Below are 23,755 nucleotides of genomic sequence, written 5' to 3'. Positions count from 1 at the left end.
CTCTCAGTTCCACCTCCTGAATGCTGAGATTCCAGGCACACACCACCACACCGAGCTCAAGTTACAGCCTCATCTTAGTTGATTCCTGTGACCACACTGGTCCCACACAGGGTCACGTTCTGCAGTAGTTGGAACACGTGGACAGTTTTGGAGAATACAAGTCACTCCTGAGTGTGCCAGTGCCCCGAGGATGAGTGCTATATGGTCCCTCCTCTCAAGGAGCTTAGAAGATGGCAAGGAATGTGGTGAGGGTGGTGGCAGAGGCAGGCAGTAGAATATTGCGGGAACACAAAGACAGTTGGGTACTAAATTCAGGGCACCAGGAAAGTCTTCCAAGAGGCCATTGCAGAACAGGAGCTAAGGCCAATAATAGCCATCTCTAGACAGGCGGAAAGTAAAGTCCTAGAGAGGAGACATAACCCCGGCTGTATAGGAAACTCCCATCCACTTGGTGATGATAGATAGCCCGGAAGAAAGGAGTGAGGCAAACACAATGAGGCTTTGGCCACTCTGTATATCACACAAAGTAGGCCATGGGAACCCTGAAAAGCATTAAACAGAAAAATGCAAGATTCACCTCATTTTGTTCTGTTCAGGTTTTGGGTCGCTCTGGGTGGTACCAGGTTTCACACATTCCAGGCAAGTGTTCTCTATATCACTCATGTTTCTTTAAGGGGTTGTCTTCAGAGGGTCACTGACAGCAGGCATAGAAAGAGGCATGCTGTTTTAGCAAGACAGGCACAAGTCTAAGGGGCCTGGGTGCAGGGCAGTGATGGCAGAACTAGAAGATACCTAGGTTAACATCGTGGAACAATGGAGGGGGTTGGGATACCTGAAGCAGAAATAAAAACAGCTTCCGGGTTTCCAATAAGTTTCTGTCCTTGCAGCTAAGTATGAGAAATCAGAACTTCCCTCCAGCCTTTACTATCTCCAGGGACTGTATTTAAAATGTTCTCCTGATTCTCGATTGTCTTATGAACAGGGCTATTGCTATTGCACTGACTAAGGTCAGCTTCCATCAAAATTTTTATACCATCCAGATACTCATGGCTAATGTACTAGGTCTAGATACTTGTAAACATTACAAAGAACGACAGACCAATCTGCAAAATAGAGTCAAGATGCTGTTGGATGATAAATTCCACTGTCTTCTTAATGACATCTTCCATGTTCAGGTAACTAGCTTGCATTAGACTCCTGCAAAAAATTAGCTATGGGCCAAGCACAGCAGCTTTTGTCTGATGCTATATGACTTCATGTGCCTTTAGCCTTTGTTTTAGTCAGATTAATATTGCTGTGATGGAATACTATGACCAAAAACAAGGTGGGGAAAACAGGGTTCATTTGGCTTACCCTTCCAGATCATAGCCCATCATCAAAGGAAGTCAACACAAGAACTCAAAGAGCAGGAGCTGATGCAGAGGCCATGGAGGGGTGCTGCTTATTGCTGGCTTGCACCCCATTCCTCATGGCTTGCTCTGCCTGCTTTTGTTGTTTGTTTGTTTGTTTTGAGACAGGGTTTCTCTATGTAATAGTTCTGGGCATCCTGGAATTCACTTTGTAGACCAGGCTGGCCTCAAACTCACTGAGCTCCGCAGACCTCTGCCTCCCAAGTGCTGGGATTAAAGGTATGTACCACCACTGCCCAGCAATGCAGGGTTTGTCTGTGAAACTTGTTTTTTAGACTAGGCTGGCCTCAAATTTAGAGATCCGCCTACCTCTGCTTCCTGAGCGCTGGCATTAAAGGCATGTACCACCACACCCATCAGCCTGCTTTCTTGCACTTGGAGAGAGTTCACTCCGAGTTGTGCAGCTGGTTTGATGGAGTGTTAGCACCTGGCTTTGATCTGCCTTTTGTGGTGGCTACCTCTTGTGTCCTGTGCCTTTTGTTTGAAGTATGTAAAATATAGCTGAGAATTCCCTAAAGTTTCCAAAGCCTATGCAACATATGGTTGCAGGAGGATTCAGCAAACTGAGATGTCCTGTGGCTAGGAATTGCTTTGGCATTTGTCTCTTTGGGAGCTTCAGATAACAGGTTTTGGTATGTAGAAACTGACTTGCTAAAAGATGTAAATTGTATAACAATAAAGGAGCCCTTGGCTAAGCTATTAGAGTCAGTTTGCTAGAGGCTGACTCCTTGGCAATTGCCAAGGCTAAAATGTATCCTAGAGTGCCCGCTGATTCTTCCACAACACTTAGAGAACCCAGGATGCTGGCTTAGACACGGTCCTCTCTTACTGATCACTGATTAAGAAAATGTCCTACAGGCTTGCCTATAGGCTGATCTTATAAGATGCCTTTTCCCAACTGAGGTCCCTTCTTTCAGATGACTCTAGATTGGGTCAAGTTGACATAAAACCAGCCAGCACACCTTTCTTATTCTTTCCTAGTCTTCCTGTAGTATCCAAGTGTTAATGTCTCTCCATTCTCCTTGAACTGCATTTATATTCATTTTAGAAAACAACTTAGTCATCTGGGGCTAGAGAGACAGCTCATCTTTTTGAAGCATGTAGTGCTGGTGCAAAGGACCTGAATTTTCCAGCATCCACATTAGGCAGCTGACAACCAACCAACCACAGCCTATGATTCCAGCTCTGGGGAGCTAATGCCCTCTTCTGGCCTCTGTAGATATTTGCACCCATATGCACAGACTCACACATAAATACATACAAATACACATAGTTAAAAATAAATCTTTGTCGGGTGGTGGCACACACCTTTAATCCCAGCACTTGGGAGGCTGAGGCAGGTGGATCTCTGTGAGTTCGAGGCCAGCCTGGTTTACAAGAGCTAGGTCCAGGACAGCCAGAGCTAAACAGAGGAACCCTGTCTCGAAAAACAAAAATAAATAAAAATAAATAAAAACAAATCTTTAAAACCTGTAGTCGAGGGGCTAGAGAAATGACCCCATTAAGAGCATTCGTTGTTTTGCAGGAGACCTGGGTTCAGTTCCCCAGCACCAACATGGTGGCTCACAACCATTCGTAGCTCTCGTTTCAGGAGACTTAATACTTTCTTCTGACCTCTGTGGGCATCATGCATGCACATGGTGCATATAATACATATATGCAAGCAAAACACTCACACACATAAAATAAATCTAAAGTTTTTATCACTCAGACAAGATTTATTTCAAGTCCTAAAGACATTCAGGTAAACCAAGATGATAATGCAATTCCCTATAACACATAAATACTTAATATAAGGGGTTTGAAGTCTAGATAATTAACCCCCACATTTTCTAAATTTACATTTATTGGTGGTCAGTAGTGACACACACCTTTAATCCCAGCACTCAGGAGGCAGGGGCAGGCGGATCCCTGTGAGTTCTAGGCCAGCCTGGTCTACAGAGCAAATTCCAGGACAGCCAGGACTGTTATATAGAGAAAACTTGTTTCAGAAAACAAAACAAAATTTACATTTATTTATTTAGTTATAGGAGTTAAAGGTGGACTTAGGGCCTCACACGGCTAAGTGTTTGTTCTGCCAGTGAGCCACATCCACAACCCCGGTACCATGTTCTTGGGAGACAATGCAGGTATCTAAAAATGCCATGACTAGGAAAACCCAAATGTCCACTTATTGAATTATATGTTTGTCACCATTCCTTCATAACTGTACTGTGGGCTCAAAATCACCCTGTTGTCAAAAGTGGCATCAAATGTAAAGATAGCATGTGCCCTTTTCTGTCCTAAAGCTATTTTATTCAGTGGCATAGAGGATTCAAGCCAGGGAGGGCACTGGGGGAGTAGCATTTGAGCATCTGAAGCTTCACATCGGTTGCCGTGATTTGCTTAGAGACATGAGGCTTGTCACTCCTGTCGCTGTTTCCTTCTGTTCACACTCTTACTCTCTGCACAGTTTCCTGTTTCCCGAGAGATGTCCAGGATGAGCACATTTAATAAGCAAAAGCAACTGGAAGCGCTCTTTATGAAGATCTTGGAGCAGGTAAGAGCACCTGTGCCAATTGGGGAGGAAACTAGACAAATGGTCACAAAGCCAGCTGCCTCAAGGGACTCGGACTCTGCTGGCAAAGAACGTGGGGAGCATGTGACAGCCATATCCTCCAGTGCTTCCTTCTCCCCGTCCTTCCAAACCTGAGCTGAGTCTGTTCCGAATTCAGGTAGAGAGAAGCTGGAGAGATGACTCAGCACTTAGAAGGACCCGAGTTCAGTTCCCAGCACCCACATCAACTGCAGCTCCACAAGAAAGAGTGGCAACTCTTTCTGGCCTGTGTGGACACTGGCACTCATGTACACAGACACAGACACACACACAGACACACACACACACACACACACACACACATCCAGCACAGTGGTACACACATGATTCTAGGACTTGAGAAGCTGAGACAGGAAGCCCGTGCCTTCATGGTCTATTGCATGTCTCCAGCACCTGCTGGGGCTGTGCACAACCCTAATAGGTAGACACTAAATGTTTAATGAGTGGATGAATAATTCAGACTAGTAGTAACCTGCGCAGGTAAAAGGATACACAATCTATTTAAAGTGTAACCTGTACCAGAGTTTAAACCAAAATAGCACAAGCCACCAGCAGTGTCAGGAGCAGGTCTGTCTCCATCAGCACTATATACACACTACCTAGCCCGTGGTGCTTATGTGTATGTTACAGGGAAAAAAATCATATTCCCAGGATCATTCATCAGTAGATTAAAATGACTTTTAGCTGACATGTTCATTATTTTTATGTAATGAGCATTGTTTTCTGTTTTGTTTTTTTCTTTGAGTTTGCAGATAACCCCCACAACCCTAATTATCCTACAATTTTACGTTATCTCTTTTCCCTTCTTTTATTTTACTAAGAATCCAACTCAGGACATACTAAAAACACACTTTACCACTGAGTTATGCTCTAGGGTTTTATTTGTTTTGAAAAAGGGTCTCTTAGCTGAGACTGACTCTGAGCTCACGATGTGAAGGGTAGCCTTGAACTCCTGATCCTCCTGTCTCCCTCCCAAGGGCAGGGATCACAGGTGTGAGTCACACTGGCTTTAGTGCTTTCTGCTTCCTTCCTACCTTCCTTTCTTTCCTCCCTCCTCTCCTTGCTTTCTCTTTATAAAACCACCACTAGCTGGTTGTGGTGGCACACACTTTGATTCCTGACACTCTGAAGACATGGTTGAGGGGGATCTATCTCTGTAATTTGGAGGCCAGCCTGATCTACAAAGTGTAAACCATAACACTCAATGAATACACATTCCCCACATGCCCATGCACAAGATCCCAAAGTCCGCTAGCATGTCCCTGTTTCTCTCCCTTTTCCAGACAGTGAGAGAAGAAAGGATTGTTTTCATCATTGATGAGGCCCAGTATGTGGACGGAACCTCCTGGGCCTTCATAGAAAAGCTCATCCGGGCCATGCCCATCTTCATTGTTATGGGCCTGTCTCCCTTCCCTGAAATTCCCTGTGAGGCTGCCAATGCTATAATGAAGAACCGGAACACCACTTATATCATGCTTGGTACTATGCAGCCTCAGGAAATCCGTGATAAGGTCTGTATTGACCTTAGTGTAAGCAGTATCCCCAAAGAGCTGGACTCGTAAGTAACCTCTTATCCTGAGCTCTTGCCCCCTGCACTGATCCCCCAAATCTGAACTTTCTCAGATCCCTCAGGCTGTGGTGTGTGTATGTGTGTTATAAATATGTTCATGTGGATACATGTGGAGGCCAGAGGTTAATGCTGGGTATCTTCCTTAATTGTTCTTCATCTATTTTTTGAGCAATGATCTCTCATCAAACCTGCAGTTTATTGGTACAGTTAGTTTGTTCAGTGAGTCTCAGGGATCCTCTTGTCTCTGGCACTCCAGTGCTGGAATTACAAATGTACACAACTGCAATCAGATGTTTCTGTCCCAATCCCAGCTGCCAGTACCAAATAACTAACACAGAAGCTTATAATTAATTGTAAATGCTTGGTCAATAGCTCTGGCTTATTACTAGCTAACTCTTACATTTTAAGTTAACCCATATTTCTTATTTATGCTCTGTCACATGGCAGTACCTTATTAGCATGGTGCATTCATCTCATATTTCCCCTGCATCTGGCTGGTGTCTCCTGGCTCCTCCCTTTTCCTTCGCATCATCCTTGGTTTGGCTGCCCTGCCTATACTTCCTGCCTGGTACTGGCCAACAGCATTTTATTAAACCAATTTGAGCAACAGAGCTTTACAGTGTATGAGAGGATTATTCCATAGCACACAACAACACCCTACTTTTACGTGCATGTTGGGGATCTAAACTCAGATCCTCGGGCTTATGCAGCAAGCACTTTACCAAATGAACCATCTCCTCTCTCTGGGTTGGGCTGCAGGACTTGTTGATTGCCTCCCTGATGTGGGACCCTGTTATACCTCCTCAAGCATTGCTTAGTTGATCTGCTTCCCTTTCATCATGCTGGGTGTGGGCCAACCTTCTTTGATGAGCAAAGACCAAGAGCATGGCTATACGTGTTTGGGAAATGACAGGAAAGAGAAGTTGTACAAACCACACCTGCAGCTCAGCAAGGTCTTAGCTGGCTGGCGAGAAAGGGGCTGCTGGTGGGGTTCTCAGTCTGAGGCAGGGGTTGAAAATACATTCTTATGTGTGTTCTGAGATTGCCAGTGATTCTTCCACTGGGATCTTGACAGCAGCCCCCTTAACAACTAGACAATGGCTCTTTAGCTGGTATCTATCATTCTTTTCCACTTTGTTTTGGTTTTCATTTCATTTTGTTTTAATTTGTTTGAAATATAATCTTGTGATGCAGCCCTGGCTGGGCTGATGCCCACTGTGCCCTAACCTCATAGAAATCTCCTGTCTTGGCTTCCAAAATAATGAGATTACAGACACTTAACACTAGGTCTTTCTATTTAGGTTACCCTACTTAAGGAAGAAAGATGCATGGGACAAGGGCTCACTTAGAACAACTCAAGGGATGTATTTCACATATACACATGCAGGGTGTTTGTGATTCTCATATATGTATGGTAGATGTATGTGTATGTAACTATAAATATTATTTCTACCATTGGTGTTTGTTTTTTGTTTAGTTTTTGTCTTTTTGCTGTGTGTGTGCATGTATACATGTGTGGGTAGGAGTATATTTATGTATGTGTGAATTGTGTGGTGCATATGCACATGTGTATGCAGGTGCGTACATCCATGAGTGTGTGTAGGCCAGAGGAGGATGTCAGTAGCCTGTTCTGTCGTTCTCCACCTATTATCCCGAGACAGGGTCTCTCACAGAAACTAGAGCTAGGCTAAAAACTAATACCAATCCTCCTGTCTGTGACCTGACCACTCCAAGCTCTTTACATGGGTTTGGGAGTTTGAACTCAGGTACTCAAGCAGCATAATTCCTATCTACTGAGTTATCTCTTTGGTCCTATTTAGGGAAAATTTTTGAGACAAGATCTTATTATGTAGTCCAGCCTGACTTTGAACTTGGTATCCACCTTTTGTATCCTCCCAAGTGCTTGAATTACAAGTGTGTTCTTTCTCTCTAGGATTACAAGTGTATACAATCATTCTCTCTCTCTCTCTCTCTCTCTCTCTCTCTCTCTCTCTCTCTCCCTCCCTCCCTCCCTCCCTCCCTCCTCCCCTCCCTCCCTCCTTCTCTCTCTCTTTCAGAACCAAGTCTCTTACTCATACAAGGCAAGCACTTCTGCTACTGATCTAAGTCCCCAGCCAAACATCATTTGATCTACCAATACTAAATTTTCTAGGGATCTATCACAAATGTATGACAAAATTTTTTAAATGATGTACAGACAAAATTTGAGGGCTTAACGTATATTAGTGAAACACTAGGAGCAACTCACATATTCATCCCTTGGTGGTTAAGTTCAGGAAAGTAGGTGAATCCCTCAGTAGATGGCGGGTAATAACAAAGGGGAATAAGAAACTCCTGCTGACACAGAGTGTTGACTCGGACTCACTGTGGAGTGGAAAAACTGAGGTATAACCTAGTATGCAAGGTGTCTTTTACCTAACAGAAATATAAGACAAGAGCTGGAAAGATAGCTCACCGGTTAGGAGTGTTAGCTGCTCTTCCAGAGTACAGGGTTTGATTCCTAACTTCCATCTGCTGAACTCAAAACCGTTTGCACCTCCAGTTCCAGGGGATCCAATTGCCCACTGAGATCATTAGACATGCGTGTGGTGCAGCGACACACATGCAGTCAAAACACCTACACACACAAAACTGAAAACGTTATTTTAAAAAGAGGCACATGAGAGGTGTATGAGGTGGAATCTACGTGTGCATGTTTTATTAGCATCTATTAATTACACATGAGTTTCATTATGACTTTTTTCTTTTGGTTTGTTTTGGTTTTGTTTGTTTTTATTTTTGTTTTTCAAAACAGGGTTTCTCTGGGAAGCTTTGGAGTCTGTCCTGGCACTTGCTCTGTAGACCAGGCTGGCCTCGAACTCACAAAGATCCCACCTGCCTCCCAAGTGCTGGGATTAAAGGCATGTGCCACCACCGCCCGGCCATTGTGACATTTTCATACGTGTATATTATGTACATTAAGTTCACGCCAACCTTGTTTAATGTCTCTTTTCCAACTCTTACTCCTATTGTTTGGTTTTCTCTTTACCAGATAGCCTCCTTTCCACGTTCCTGGCTTGGATGTGTGTATATGTGTGTAAGACTCATTAAGGTTGCATGGGTGAGGGGCTATTTACGGGAGAGTGGGCACTTTACCAGTGGCTATGTGAAGGAAATGTCTCTCCCTCCCTCATTAACAACATGTAAAACCTCAGGGAAAGGTGGGATCCTATTAGCCCCTCTCTCTCCCGTGACAAAGTGTTAGCAGGCTCCTGTTTACACATACACACATATTAAGTTTGTTGTTATTCTGTGTATGTTGACAAGAGGACAGCCCTGGAGAGCTGGCTCCTCCTACACGGGTTAGGGGATTAAACTCAGGTTGTCAGGCCTGTGCAGCAAGAGTCGTTAACCATTGAGCCATGTTGCTAGGACCTGTTTGTATCTTTTAAAGAAATGTTGACAGAATTAACCGAAGCGAATCAAAATTATTACCTACAGCATGGGGAAGGGAAGCAAGCCAGAGGATGTGCTTTATTACATCGTCTCAGTTTTGGAAACACTCATTTGTCCCGTAACTTAAACTGTGATACGAGAGAGAATGTAGTGCGGAGGCAGAGCGGCAGAGTGCACGCCTCTCACGCACAGGGCCTAGAAAAGTCAATCCCCAGACTTGAAAACAAGTTGAAGGCCATGGGGGCAGAGAAGAGTGCATTCTAGACCAACAGCTGGTTCTCTGCATGAGCCCTCCGCCTTGTTCTCCCTACAGGTACCTGGTGGAGGGGAGCTGTGGGATTCCATTTTACTGTGAGGAATTGCTGAAAAACCTCGACCACCACAGAGTTCTCCTTTTCCAACAAGCAGAGTCTGAGGAAAAGACAAATGCGACCTGGAATAACCTGTTCAGTAAGTGCCTTTTTCGAGAGTACTCTGTCACTTAGGTCTTTTGGCAGAGCAAGGTGGCAAGGATCGAGGCTAGCCCGTGGCCATTTCCTGTGGAAGAGGGCTTCCAGAGAGTAAGAAAGCACTAGATCTGAGATCCTAAGAAGGCTAAGGAAATTCAACTAACCCAGACTTCCAGGTCTGGGCTAAAGGATGCGCACCTCAGCCAGGCAGGAATGGTGCAAGCACTTGGGAGGCAAAGGCAGGTGGATCTCTGAGTTCAAGGCTGGACTGGTCTACAGAGTGAGGTCCAGGACAGCCAGAGTGGTTACACTGAGGAAATCCTGTCCTGAAACCTCCCCCCAAAAAAGGGGAATAAAAAAAACAAACAAAAACCAAAAATGTACACCTCTGATAGACAGAAAAGAACATGGGGAAATGTAAGGGCCCCAATCAGGGTCTTTTTGAACCCTTCATTTGACTTTATCCCAACACGTTACTCTTTGCTTGTTAGCTCTTGCTCACTCTTCCTGGTGTTTTGGTTAATTACTTGGATATCTGTCCCCATAGTTTTATGCACTGAGAGGCCTGGAAGCATGCATTATTCATGCTGATCACCCTCACAGATTATATTACACTGAAAGTTTTTAATAAATATATTGTTGTGAATTGTCTAGTACTGCTTGTGCTCCCTGGTGGGCCGCTTTCTGCCTGGCAGTCTTTGGGTGCATGACTTACCTCTCCAGGAGATGAGGAACTTGGCTTCATTTGTACCTCACCCACTAAGTGTTATAGAAATAACTTGAGCGGTAAACATTTTGGGGCACGTTCAGGTAGACCAACTTAGTAGGCATGTTTATTTGCAACCTTCACCATTTTAAATCTCCCCCTGGTTATAGCCATGTCCCCTTGTAAGGCCAGTGGGCAAACGAATGAGCACAGAGCTCTACATTACTATGTGTGATAGGATGGAGTCTAGGTTGTTGTGAACCCCATTTTTGTAAAGCTAAAAGTATTATGGAGACACCAATAGTACCAATTTTTGTTTTGGAGGGTGGGAAAGGAACATAAAATAATTTGAGTGAATTTAGATTCTCACATATCAGTTTTATTTAAAATAAGGTGTTCTAGAACATTTGATGAATCACCACATCTGTTCAGCTTTTCTCACCTGAGTTCCTTCTCCAAGTTTTCAGGGAAATCAGACTTTCTGAAGACAGCAAAAGATTCTCAACTTTCCTGCCCTCTTGTCTCCCCATAGAGAATTCTGTTAGGCCAACAGAAGACACACATTTTTATACTTTCGTATCTGAGGGACGTAAGGAAGTCTGTTACCTTGCAAGTGGTGTCAGGCTCAAGAACTTGTCACCTCCAGCATCACTAAAAGGTAAAGGAAGCTGAACTTGCATTCATTTTTCAGAAGACTTTACTTTTGCCTCATCTAGGATGGCTGTCTAAAGAAAGATGATAACCAAGCTCTTTGAGTACTTGTTTTGCATTGCCCCAGGTGGTAGGCAGGCTATACAGTGGATTTGGTTTTTCTCCCTAGTTAGGAGACTCCTTCTCTTAGTACATATTCTGGATTGAACAAATGCTTATTCAAATGCACAAAAGTGAAGTATGAAGAACGGGGAAGTGGCTCAGTTGGTAAAACATTTGTTGTGCCAGGCTAGAGGAAGGACCTGAGTTCAATCCCTAGAACTTACCAGGCATGGTGACACATGGTTTTAGCACCAGCACTGAGGGGGTAAAGATAGATGTAACATGAGGGGGCCTGCTTGTTGGGGTATCTGTCCCGCCCGGTACCCCACAACCAGCAAGCCCCAAAGAAAATCACACAGAGGTCTCCATAAGTTATAAAACTAATTGGCCCATTAGCTCAGGCTTCTTGTTAATTCTTGTAGCTTATATTAACCCATTGTTTTTATCTATGTTAGCCACATGGCTCAGTACCTTTCACAGCAGGGCAGGTCACATGTTGCTGCTTCAGTGGTCTGGGCTGGACTGGTGGAGGGAGCTTCCTGCTTCCCAAAATAATCCTGTTCTCTTTGTTCCACCTCTACTTCCTGTCTGGTTTTCCTGCCTATATTTCCTGCGTGGCCAATCAGTATTTAAAACATGATTAACAGAATACAGACAATTCTCCTGCACCACTTTGACCCCACGTTGGGCGCCAGATGAAGGCGTAAGTCACAAACAATCCCACACCAGTTTGGAATTATGACTAATAGAATGATTATTTATTTAAAGGGGAAAAACTTACAGATCACCATCCCAGACAACAGCCCTCTGCATGATCAGGAATGGAGTCTAGTAGCTGGAAGCAGAGCCGGAAGCAAGAGAGTGAACAGAGGGCTGTCGCTGTTTTTTTAAAGAGAGAGAGACCATGCCCTAGTGGGCTGGTATCTCAGCGGCTATTGGCTGAAGGAGCGGAAGGAGCTCCTGCAGCAATAGGAGACTCACTGAGACTTAGGGTCTATCAGAGTAGTTGAATTGGTAAGTATCAGACTCCATGAAAAAAAAAGACCTGTTACTTTTCTATTGCCATGACAAAACACCAGGGCCAAGGCAATTCATCAAAGAAAACATTGAATCCTGGGCTCATATCTGTAGAGGGTTAGAGCCCATGACCATCACGCAGTGGGGAACATGGTGGCAGGCAGGCATGGTGCTGAGAGCTTACATCCTGATCCATCAATGGGAGATAGAGAGAGCTATCTGGGAATGGTGTGGGCTTTTGAAACCTCAAAGACAACTCCCAGTGACATACCTCTTCCAACAAGATCACAACTCCTAATCCTTCCCAAACAGTTCCACCAATAGAAGGTCAACATGTGAGCCTTTGGGGGCCATTCTCATTCTAATACCACAAACCTCATCTCACAAAGTCAGATGACTGGGAATGGTGGTACACACCTTTAATCTCAGCACTTGAGAGGCAGAGGCAAGTGGAGCCTGGTCTACAAAGTGAATTCCAGGACAACTATGGTTGCACAGAGAAACCCTGTCTCAAAAAAACAATAAAAGAGAAGTAAATAAATAAGATGAAGAGCAATTGAGGAGGGCTCTCAATGTGGACTTCTGGCTTCTAAGTGCACACACACAAACAAGCACATGTAAGTACATGAGCACAAACGTATTCACACACATACACACATACAAGAATGGAGTGTAAGGTATTGTCAATTAAGCTGAAACCAATCACAAGGAAGAAAAATCTAACACTAAGACATTGTCTAACGTTGGACTTGTGAGACAGAAATGACAGAGCACAAGCTTGTATTCAGGATGGATTGTTACACTCAGGGACAATGAGTCTGAGTCCATTTTGTAGCTTGCATGCAGTTCTAATCTATGCTGTCCAGAAGTAACTTTAAATGTTTGGAAGGATGGCCTGGGGACACTGAGTCTGTGACAGGTAGTGTTTATGTTATATTCACTGAGTCTCCTGAAGTGTGAAAGCATCTTAGCTTACTTTCAATTCCCCCCTACCTACCTGTGTTCCACATGTTCTGCTACATGTTCTGTGGACACATTGAGAAATTCAAATTTTGTCTCTAATGAATATAAAAGCTCTAAGAAGGGGGCTAGGAGGATGATTGCCATGCTGGACTCTTGCCAGCACTTACATGGTGGCTTACAACCCCTGTAACTCCAGTTCCTGGGGGTTTCCAATGCATGCAGTGAACATGTCCTGACACAGACTCACACATATAACTTTAAAAAAATCTTTTTAAAAAGTCTCTAAGAAGGGGTCAGGGATGTAGCTTAGTGGTAGAGCAAGTTGTTAAGCATGCTTGGGGGTCCTGGGTTTAGGCCCCAGAACACACATACCTCAAAAACAAAATCAAAAGATCAGGAATGCATAAACTATGTCCAAAGTTAGATGAAGAGTTGGGATGGCACTCTGGGCTCTTCATCCCTTACTAAAGCAATAGAGATGATAATGGTGTCATGAGCATAAATTAATCCCTTGAGCAGATAGGGAGAGATTTAGGCTTATTCCTGAGGCAGGTCCATGGAAAAGAAGAGCTGGCAAAGACAGCTGGGCAGCTGGAGAAGTCTTCAAAGCACAAGAAGGTGACCCCACTACTAATGGCCTCCTGTGACATCTCCTTACACATCTTTGCCACCCTTTAACACTAACTAGAATACCCTAAAATCTGTCTTATTCACGTCATGTAGACAGACTATAGAAACCGCATCTTGTATGTTTTCGGTATGAGGGGTATCTATAAACTGGGTACTAAGCAATTACCTTTTTTTACTTTGCTTAGCTAGGTTTCTATAAACCAGAATCGTGCTCTGGACAGTCATCTACCTCTAGAATGCATCTGATGATGGTAGATAACTAGTGTCCCATTGTGGCTTTCCACATGCAGAAATTTCTCTGGTTCAGCTGGACAGCATGAGCCTTTCCCATCAGATGCTGGTGAGATGTGCTGCCATCATTGGCCTAACCTTCACCACAGAACTGTTGTTTGAGATTCTCCCCTGCTGGAACATGAAGACCATGATTAAGGCCCTGGCCACCCTCGTGGATTCAAATATTTTTGATTGTTTCCGGAGTAGCAGAGATCTTCAACTAGCCCTAAGACAAAATGTGACCACATTTGAGATGCATTATCGCTCTTTGGCCCTGAAGCCCAGCGAGGGGTTAGGTGAGTACCTGGAAAACGTCCATCTTCCCCCCTTGGCTAGAGGCATGTCTAGACAAGAGAATGGAGTGGAGTGGAAGAACACTAGCCTAGCATGTACAGTGTCCCAGGGTTCAATCCCCACCACCACAAAAACAACCTACCAAAAATAAAGTGTGTTAGGAAGGAGTGGTTGAATTGTTGCCTGCCGCCTGCCGCCTGCCGCCTGCCGCCTGCCGCCTGCCGCCTGCTGCCTGCCGCCTGCCGCCTGCCGCCTGCCTGAAGAATCCTTCCTTCTCCTTCCAGCTCGTGGTGAAGAGGAACTCCGTGAAAAGGAAGGAGAGGTGATTGAGTGCCACATCCTGCGCTTCTGCAGACCTATAATGCAGAAAACGGCCTATGAACTCTGGCTTAAGGACCAGAAGAAGGTCTTGCATTTGAAATGCGCCCGCTTTTTGGAGGCAAACGCCCATCGGTGCAACCACTGCAGGAACAGGGACTTCATTCCTTACCACCATTTCATCGGGGACATCCGACTCAACTCCTTGGATATGGATACTGTCAAGAAGATGGCAAAGTCTCAAGGATATAAAAGTAAAATTTAATTCACTTCTAACCGATCCCAGCTCTTAATCTTAGAGATTAAAATCGGTACGGATTGATTGGGTCAGGACCTTAAAGGCTCCAATCCCCCAGGGTTTGGGACATTAGCCCTGTGACAGGTCCACGGGGCAGGAAAGAGCTGGCAGTGCAGCTGGGGTAGCAGAGTCCATCTCCCTGGGGCTTCCATATAGAACTCTGGCAAAGGACAGCTGAGCTGAAATCAAAGTGTCTCCCAGCAAGGGATGGAAGCCAGTGAGGTGGCACGTGGGTTGGTTTCCATGATGTTCCCTGAGCCTTGAGGAGCCAAAACAGATGTCTCTGTTAGGGCTGAGCTCATCACAGTCACTTATGCTTGGTACTTTATCCAGCTTTGAGTCTCTACTACGTCATCACCTACTCAAACAGAAGCTCCCCTGACCAAGACCAAGAGCAGCACTAAGCTATGGGTATAAGCAGAAATACTTAAAAGACTTTTTGACACCTTGTCATTTTAGCAAAGCAACAACAACAGGTTATCCTATGATCTAAAATAAATGGAAATAGCCTATATTGTTGAGGGGGAACCTCTGGATCCTTGCTGACCATAGGAGGTATCCCACACCTGGTTCTGGCATTTCTGCTTAACAACCTATGACTTATGGTGGCAACATTTTCCATTCATACAAGGATACTTTACTTCAAACTTTTTTTAAAAAAATTAGCTAACAAAATAGTAGGTTTCCATGTGGCTTTTTCATATGTGCATCTTTAGTTTCAGTTAACTCTCTTCCCCCTTCAGTTCTCTCTCTATCTCTCATTTCTGAGACAGGGTCTCATTATATAGCCCTGTTAGCCTGGAACTCACTACTTAGACCAGGCTGACCTTGAACTTGAGAGTGGTGGTATTACAGTCATACCCCAGCTCAGGCTCCTGTTTTCGAGAGGGTGGGAAAAGGACAGATATCAGGGACTTTGAGATGGATCAGAGGAGAGAGGCAACTACTGTCAACCTGGCAAATGAGTTTGATCTGGGACCCACATGAATCATAAGAAGGACCTGCTTCCCACAAGCTGTCCTCTGATGTCTTCACGCACACTGTGGCACATACGCCCACTTACACAAGTAAATAATGTAAAAGAAGAGGGTCCATCTTTAAGTTTGGAATCTTAGAGTCATGTCTTCCAAGGACTTAGGCACACAGAAGAAGATTCATCAGTGGTAGGGTTCATACCCCAGGGCAATGAGGTGAAAGAAAAATGTACCCAGTTGTCACCAACCGCTGACTACCATCACTTATCATCCTTGACATTACAATTTTTTCAAAATTGAAAATATATTTATTACTATTACAAAACTAAACTGATTGTTGTACATACCTATAATCCCAACACTGGGAACATGGAGGCAGGAAGATCAGGAGTTTGAGGTCATCATTGGTTAGATAGCAAGTGTAAAGCCAGCCTGGGCTCCAAGAGACCTTGTCTCAGAGAAAACAAAGTTAATACATGTGTAGAATGCTGCTGACATTAAAATCTGTACCAAGAAACCAAGACACAGTGAATGCTGCCATCTAAGATGAGATTCTAGATGGAGCTACACAAATTACAAAGGCTTGGTTAGAGTTCAAGGGGTAGGGTTCTTATGCAGTGTGCTAAGAACGCTGGCAAAGCTCTGCATACAGGCTGATAGGCACACACGTTGGGGAATCTATTGTGTAAGGACAAGAGCACAGAATCTTCAAATTGCATTTTTATGAACTAAGAGATCTCTTCAGGTGTGTGGAGGCTAAGGCAAGAGGATGGAAAATAGGGAGTAGGAGGGCTGCCGAGCTCAAGGACAGCCTGTTATGTAGTAAAACACTGTCCAAAACAAAGCAAAACAAGCCGATGAAGTTATATTTATTGCTAGGCGGCTGTCCTACGTCTGCCACTGGCAAATGCTCTGAGATAGGCTGCTTTCTTCTCCCCATGGGACTTTCTAACCTATTGAAGTCTCATTAGACGGAAGATGTCTAGCTCAAGACTTTATCTCCTTAAGTTAGCCTTTGGAGTACTTCATTAGAGTATCTGTGTTTTTTAGACCATGTAGGAAGAGTCAGCAGACTACTTGCCTAGCATATTCAAAACCCTGAGTTTGAATCTTAGCACTGCACTCCCGCAATTCCAATTCTTGGGAGAAGACAGGAGGATGCAAAGTTGAAGGTTATCCTTTGTTGGCGAGGGTTTCTGTTCTGTCCGGTTCCCACAATCGTTAAGTCCCAAAGATATCACATAGAGGTCTACATTAACTATAAATTTCTTATTAACACATGGCTCAGTACCTTTTTCAGTGAGGCAGTCACACCTTCCTTCTGTGGATGAGTCACTACTGCAGAGGAACGGGCTTCCTTTTCCCAGAATTCTATTGTTCTCTTTGACCCGCCTCTACTTCCTGTCTGGTTGTCCCACCTCTACTTCCTGCATGGCTACTGGCCAATCAGCATTTATTTAAAATATGATTGACAGAATACAAACCATTCTCCCACAACCCTTGGTTACAAATTGAGTTCAAGGGTAGCCTGGGATACATGAGGCCCCATCTCAAAACAACCTACTTATGTATGTGTGTGGATGTATTTAAATTTTAATTTCTTTAGGACACATTAGTGTTACTTTATGATTGTTAAACTGTAGTTTTAATTATTGCAGGTTAAATGGGTTAGGATAATGTTATCAGCTATAACAAACCAGCATTTCAGTGGGATCAGCACAGTGGAATGGGACTTTATTTACCAGCCTTTGTAATAATCCACTAAACTGGGTGGTGGTGGCACATGCCTTTAATCCCAGCACTCGGGAGACAGAGGCAGGTGGATCTTTGTGAGTTTGAGACCAGCCTGGTCTACAAGAGCTAGTTCCAGGACAGGCTCCAAAGCTACAGAGAAACCCTGTCTCAACCGCCCCCCCCAAAAAATCCACTAAAATTTTGACAAGTGGTCTGGCAGACAGCTACAGACTCAGGCTCATCCTGGTTGGTGCTTTGCTTTCCTTTGGCTGTTCAGAACCAGCTACATTCTTGTCTAAGGAAAGAACAGGGTAGAAACCCATCTTCTTCAGAAGTGACACCCATCACACATGATCTGATTCTACCAGAGAAAAGAACCGCATGGCTTTTTCTAAGCTGAGGTGCCTGGGGTGGGGCGGTGATGGACTGGAACCTATGGTTCCTTGCTGGGTAAAGGGAATAAGAGTCTTTGGTGGATGGCAAACATCTCATTTGCTCAATTATTTTCTAGCTGAAGAGGAAGTCATCTTTTCTAAGTCAGAGCTCCCTAAGAAATACAGATTCCCTGAGAACCTCAGGTATGCATGTATGTAGTTTTTAGGACAGAAGGGGTGGTCAATGAGATCACCCTTGGGGGCACTTCTGAGTCAGCTCTTTAGGCCTCTTAGGTACATAGATAGGAAAACTGGTAGGGGCTGTCTGGTGCATCTGGTCAGTGAAAGCAACACTGGATCTTTGTTAGTCTTCAAAGATAATTTCAGGGCTGGAGAGATGGCTCAAAGGTTAAGAGCACTGGCTGCTCTTTCAGAGGTCCTGAGTTCAATTCCCAGCAACCACATGGTGGCTCACAATCATCTGTAATGAGATCTGGCACCCTCCTCTGGCATGTGGGCATACACTGAGGCAGAATTTTGTATATATAATAAATAAATAAATCTAAAAAAAAGATAATTTCATATTAAAACCTGTGCCATGTCTGCAATCTACTGATGATCTACTTATTCTTATATTTAAACAGTGACTCAGAAGCAAGGGAAGTAATATTACATTTCTTTGACAACATTATCCAAAAGATGAGGTCGTCTCCGGAAGACATCATTCCATCAGAATCGTGCCAGTGTGAGGAGTTGCTCCAGATTGTCATCTTGCCACTGGCCCAACATTTTGTAGCCTTAGAAGAAAACAACAAAGCCCTGTACTACTTCCTAGAAATTGTATCTGCTTATCTCATCCTGGGTGACAACTATAAGGTAAGCTATTGTTCTACACCTCCTCCTCCTCCTCTTCCACCCCTAAGACTCAGACACACAGCCAGAGTCCAGGTCCTGTGTGCTTTTGTAAGACTTCATGTTGATCCCTGCTGGCAGCCCTTTCCTTAGAAAAATCACATTGCCGAGAAAGGAAGTGATCTCCTGAGAAAAGAGAGCTGGAGCAATTTCAAGTACCATCATTGTCTTAGTGCTCTGCTGCTGTGGAGAGACTCACTCTATGGCCACAGCAACTCTTATAAAGGAAAGCATTTAACTGGAGGCTTGCTTACAGGTTCAGAGGTTTAGTTCATTGTCATCATGTTGGGAAGCATGGTAGCACACAGACAGAAATGCGGTGCTCAAGAAGGAGCTGAGAGTTCTATACTGAGATCTGCAGACAGCAGGAAAAGCGAGCCACAAGGCTAGATTCAGCTATATGGCAAGTTTATGGCCACATAAGATACACAAGACCCTGTTTTGAAAAAAAAGTAATTAATAATTGATTAATTATAGCACTACAACCAAGCCAGGCATGGGGGTATACTTCAGAAGCTGAGGCAGGACAGTCACAAGCTTGAAATCAGCCTGAGCTACAGATCAAGTTCAATTCCACTCCTAGGTTACAAAACAAATCTTTCTTAACTAATGAAATATTGGCCCTTTTGAAATTGTCCAGGAGAGAGGAAAATGGACATACATGCATGATCTAGGTTCATTCTTAGAATAAATGTTTCGTTTTCAACACAGTCCTGATAAGTAACTCCCCAGTGGTTCGTGCCTTGCTGTCCAACAGCACTTTAGAGTACAGAAATATCTCTAGGTTTCCTGGTTGATGGGAATTTGATTTTGGTCCTATAGCCCTCACTTTTATTTCCCTGCAGCTTGGCTAAACCATCACACAGACAAACTTGAGACCACCAACATTAGTTAACACTCCCCTAAGAAAATTGTTAAGTTTCCATGGCAACATGCTCCTGGAACTAAGGTAATTATATGCATATAATGAAACAAAAAAGAAGTGATTGCTAAATCTAGCAGCCAGAGGTAGACATGAAGCTAAAATACTCACCCAGCTTCTGTCTAGTTTAGAGGCCCAGTATACCCAATGGGACCAGGCATGGGAATGGCCTGGGAATTGAAGAGGCTCCAGCTTCCCTTGCTTCAGTAGTAACTGACGTAATAGACCCTCTGACACCACGTTTCTTCCCTTTGCTGGTTGGTTGCAGGCATATATGTATTTGGGTGAGGGAGAACGGTTGCTGAAATCTCTGACGAATGAAGATTCTTGGAGCCAGGTCTTTGAAAATGCTACATTTTATCGTCTCAAAGCCCAGGTAAGAAACCCCTGGAGGCTTAAAGCTGGCAATCCACAGAAGGAGCAGACGTCATCTGTGCGTATCCTATACTCTCCTCTCACCCGCTGCCACAGATGCTTGCCCAAGACTCTAGAATCCCAAACTTCTTGACTCAATACTGTCTCACTATAACTTGATCTCTTTCCTGCCAAGTAGGCTGACATCGTTATGAAATGTCTTTGTAACAGTGCACAGGAATGACTAAATATTCCCTTATATGATACACAGCTCAATGCCAAACCCTGCTCTGCAGCCTTGCTTGTGCAGGCCAATAAACACTTATTTTTAATATTATGTCAAAGCACAGAAAGATTCTGATTCTGGGTCATGGTTAAGCTTTTTAGACACGTATTCCTCCGCATTTATTGTTGGAACACACTGACCGAGTCTAGAGCACACTGACTACAGTCTAACACAGAATGCTTTTCCTCCCTCCCTCCTCATCTCCCCTTAGGTTTGTTTTAATATGGGGCAGATGGTACTCGCCAAGAAAATGCTGCGAAAGGCACTGAAATTTCTCAACCATGTGTTTCCGTCCAACTTAATCACCCTGCTTTTCCAAACACACGTGGAAAAGAACAAATTTTCCCACTTGATGAACCAGCATCCCCAGGAGGGCTCGCTACCAGGGTAAGGGAAGGAGCTGGGGAAAGTGGAGGGTCTCATTTCCGTTCCCCAGATAAGAAGAGCTTCCACACAGCATCAGTCTCTTCTCACGGCGTGGTGCTCCAGTAGCTTGAACACTCCTGTTTGGTTTGGTCACTTGTAGGATGTTGTGGAGGCAGATAGGATGAGGGTTTGATGGCCAAGGCCAGGGTGCCTAGAGCACTTCACAAACAGCTTTTGTCCAAGAGTTTCTGGTGATAAAATATGGGATCCTTCACAAAGTGGCCTTTGTTAAGGTTTCTATTGCTGAGAAGAGACGCCATGACCATGGTAACTCTTATAATGGAAACACATTTAATTGGGTGGCTTACATTTTCAGAGGTTTAGTCCATTATCATCATGGTGTGACATTGTGGCATGCAGGAAGACATGGTGCTGGAGAAGGAGCTAAGAGTCCTACATCTTGACCCTCAGACAACAGGAAGTGAACTGAGACACTGGGTGTGGCTTGAGCATACATGGAACCTCAAAGCCCACATCCACAGTGACACACTTCCCCCAACAAAGCCATACCTCCTAATAGTGCCACTCCCGATGAGCTTAGGGGGGCAATTAAATTCAAACTACCACACAAAGTGAGCAACAAGTCTCTTTCTTATTCAAACAATGACTCTCCTCTGGATCCAGAATCAGATATCAGAACCAGTACCCTGTTCCTTAGAACCTAAGAAGCAAGCACCCCCTCTTCCATGCATTACTAAGATACTAATTATTATTCTTACTTCAAAGAAGACTAGCAAGCCTTGAGGACATCTGCTAAAGGATAAACTTCCCCAACCTTCTATGAATTTGATAAGAGTTACATTAGGGATGGATGGTCATTAGTTTAAAATGTCATTAATTTAAGATTTGGTCTACAAATGAACAACAAATAAAAAATGATTGAAAGGCTGAAGATGTCTCAGCCATTAAAGATGCTTACTGAATAACCACAAAGACTAGAGTCTGGATCTCAGTACACAAAAATTAAGCCATGTATTGAGGAGCATGGCAGCAAGCATGAGGCATGGTGGGAGGAACAGCTAAGAGCTCACATTGTGAACCATAAGTGGGAAACAGAGAGTGAACTGAACATGGCACCAAGACCAGCCCCTGGCACCATACACCTTCTAGTAAGGTCACATCTTCTAAGCTTCTCAAACCAACTGGGTACTGAGAGTTTGGATGCCAGAGCCTGTGAGGGACATTCTCATTCAAACCACTACACCATGTATCCCAAAAATGGTTGTAACTCCAGTTCTGAGGGATCTGAAATGCTCTTATACATACATGTAGGTGTGGATATCACATGTAGCTATAAATATACAAAATAAGTAGATAACTACCATGAATATTTAGGAAGAAGATACCAGTAGAGCTGGGAGCTCATGTCTGTAATCTTGGCATTTGGGGGACAGGCAGGAGAGCGCATGAGTGCTTGGAACCAACCTGCTTCACTTTTATGAAGCACATTTTCTTCCTTATAAAATAGAGACCATGATATCTATTTTGTGATGACATGGCGCTTTTTTTTTAAAAAAAAAATATTTCCTTTTATCTGTGTGAATGTTTCTCCTACACGTATGTCTGTGTGCCCACTAGGGTCAGATGACGGTGTCAGATCCACCGCAACTGTATTTAAGGTTGTAAGCCATCACACGGTGCTAGGAATCGAACCTGGGTGCTCGGCAACAAGTGCTCCTCCCCATAACAGTTTAGATAAAAACACCTGCCCTTGTCAGGCATCAGTAACTAAGCAGAGCTGGTTAAAGGTACACGGGTGCCATTCATCCCACTCGAGTCTCTAGGAAAGGAGGGGATGACTTGACCCCATTTCACACAGAAGGTGACATTCAAATCTAACCGTCAATTCAATGTAACCTACTTAAATGCTTCATAAAAGTGAATGTGATCGTCAGTCGTGGGTCGGGCCTCCAGTTCGGGTAAGGGCTCTGGGAGGATGAGCAGGAGGGCACAGGGAGCCCGATCGCACGAGCCCCATGGTGATGAGGCCTTCTCTGTCCATCTGCCATTCCGTGACAGGAAGAAGCTGGCACTTCTTTACCTGCAGGCTGCCTGCTTCTCCTTGCTATGGAAGATCTATAGCTTGAATTTCTTTTTCCACTACAAGTACTATGGCCGGCTGGCAGTGATGATGCAAGTGAACGCCTCACTGGAAACCCAAAATGATTTCCAGGTACGTTGGTAGCTGCCCTTGAAACTGCTGAATCTCATTTAGAAAACCACAAACCTCCTAGCCAAAGCCAGTGGGGAACTGGAAATCACGCGGTCATAGTGGAAGCCTCTCTGGCCGGGTGGTTTTGACAGCAGTTAACAAACACTTTGGCCCCAGATGACTCCATGGTCAGAAATCAATAAAGAGTCAAACAGCTTTTTCTTTTGCGGGTTGGAGTTGATATTATAGGACACAAAGTGGGAAAAACTTAAAATTCGTAATTACAGCAGCAAAATACAGTGAGAAGTGGGGCATTGTATTAAGTTTTTGTAAATATCTTAATAATATTAATATATATATTAATAATATCTTTTGCTTTATAGCTCCACTGTATTTTTTGTCTTATTTTGTTTGTTTGTTTGAGACAGGGTTTCTTTGTATAGCCCTGGCTGTCCTGGAACTAGCTCCGTAGACCCGGCTGGCATTGAACTCACAGAGGTCCACCTACCTCTGCCTCCCAAGTGTTGGGATTAAAGGCATGCATCACCATGCATGGCTTGTATGTCTTCTTTTGCTTGAGGAAGATTTATGTTTCTTTGAGACAGGCCTCCCTCTGTAGCCCAGGCTGCCTCCCAGTTTGCAGCATCTTGAGTACCTGGATTACAGGTGTGTGCCACTAGGCCTGCTTGGATTATTAGATGTTAATCTCATTCCCACTGAGGTTTGTGATGCTTCTGGAAAACTCAGTAGTACACTGCTGAAGAAGCTAAACATAAAAGGATGGCTCTCTTTCAAAAGACGGAATCAAGCCACGGACAGTTTCAGATAACAGAAGGACCAGATGAGAACCCAGAGAGTGGTTTCCAGACCCCACCCATCCTCGGTGGGACCACCAGCAAGCCACACAACT

The 23,755-nt window shown here is 44.2% G+C and overlaps 1 protein-coding gene across 4 annotated transcripts in view; it reads left to right on the top strand.

Annotated features, from left to right (window-relative positions):
* Adcy10 (adenylate cyclase 10) overlaps positions 1 to 23,755 on the top strand; it is an 83,886-nt gene that overhangs the window by 45,230 nt on the left and 14,901 nt on the right. For 3 of the 4 annotated variants that reach the window (XM_048421340.3, XM_048421339.3, XM_048421342.3), the window contains 12 exons: positions 983 to 1,175; positions 3,862 to 3,948; positions 5,289 to 5,563; positions 9,324 to 9,460; positions 10,698 to 10,823; positions 13,819 to 14,097; positions 14,380 to 14,667; positions 17,931 to 17,997; positions 18,438 to 18,669; positions 19,896 to 20,003; positions 20,479 to 20,654; positions 22,713 to 22,866. In XM_048421340.3, coding sequence (XP_048277297.3) covers positions 983 to 1,175; positions 3,862 to 3,948; positions 5,289 to 5,563; positions 9,324 to 9,460; positions 10,698 to 10,823; positions 13,819 to 14,097; positions 14,380 to 14,667; positions 17,931 to 17,997; positions 18,438 to 18,669; positions 19,896 to 20,003; positions 20,479 to 20,654; positions 22,713 to 22,866 — 2,122 coding nt within the window. The remainder of the gene's footprint in view (positions 1 to 982; positions 1,176 to 3,861; positions 3,949 to 5,288; positions 5,564 to 9,323; positions 9,461 to 10,697; positions 10,824 to 13,818; positions 14,098 to 14,379; positions 14,668 to 17,930; positions 17,998 to 18,437; positions 18,670 to 19,895; positions 20,004 to 20,478; positions 20,655 to 22,712; positions 22,867 to 23,755) is intronic. The other variant, XM_048421341.3, reaches the window with a different exon arrangement.

The sequence above is a fragment of the Myodes glareolus genome, chromosome 5, assembly GCF_982192425.1.
Source record: "Myodes glareolus chromosome 5, mMyoGla1.1, whole genome shotgun sequence".
NCBI classification, from domain to species: Eukaryota; Metazoa; Chordata; class Mammalia; order Rodentia; family Cricetidae; genus Myodes; species Myodes glareolus.
Note: the sequence above shows the minus strand (reverse complement) of the source record. Positions and strands in the feature narration are given on the sequence as shown.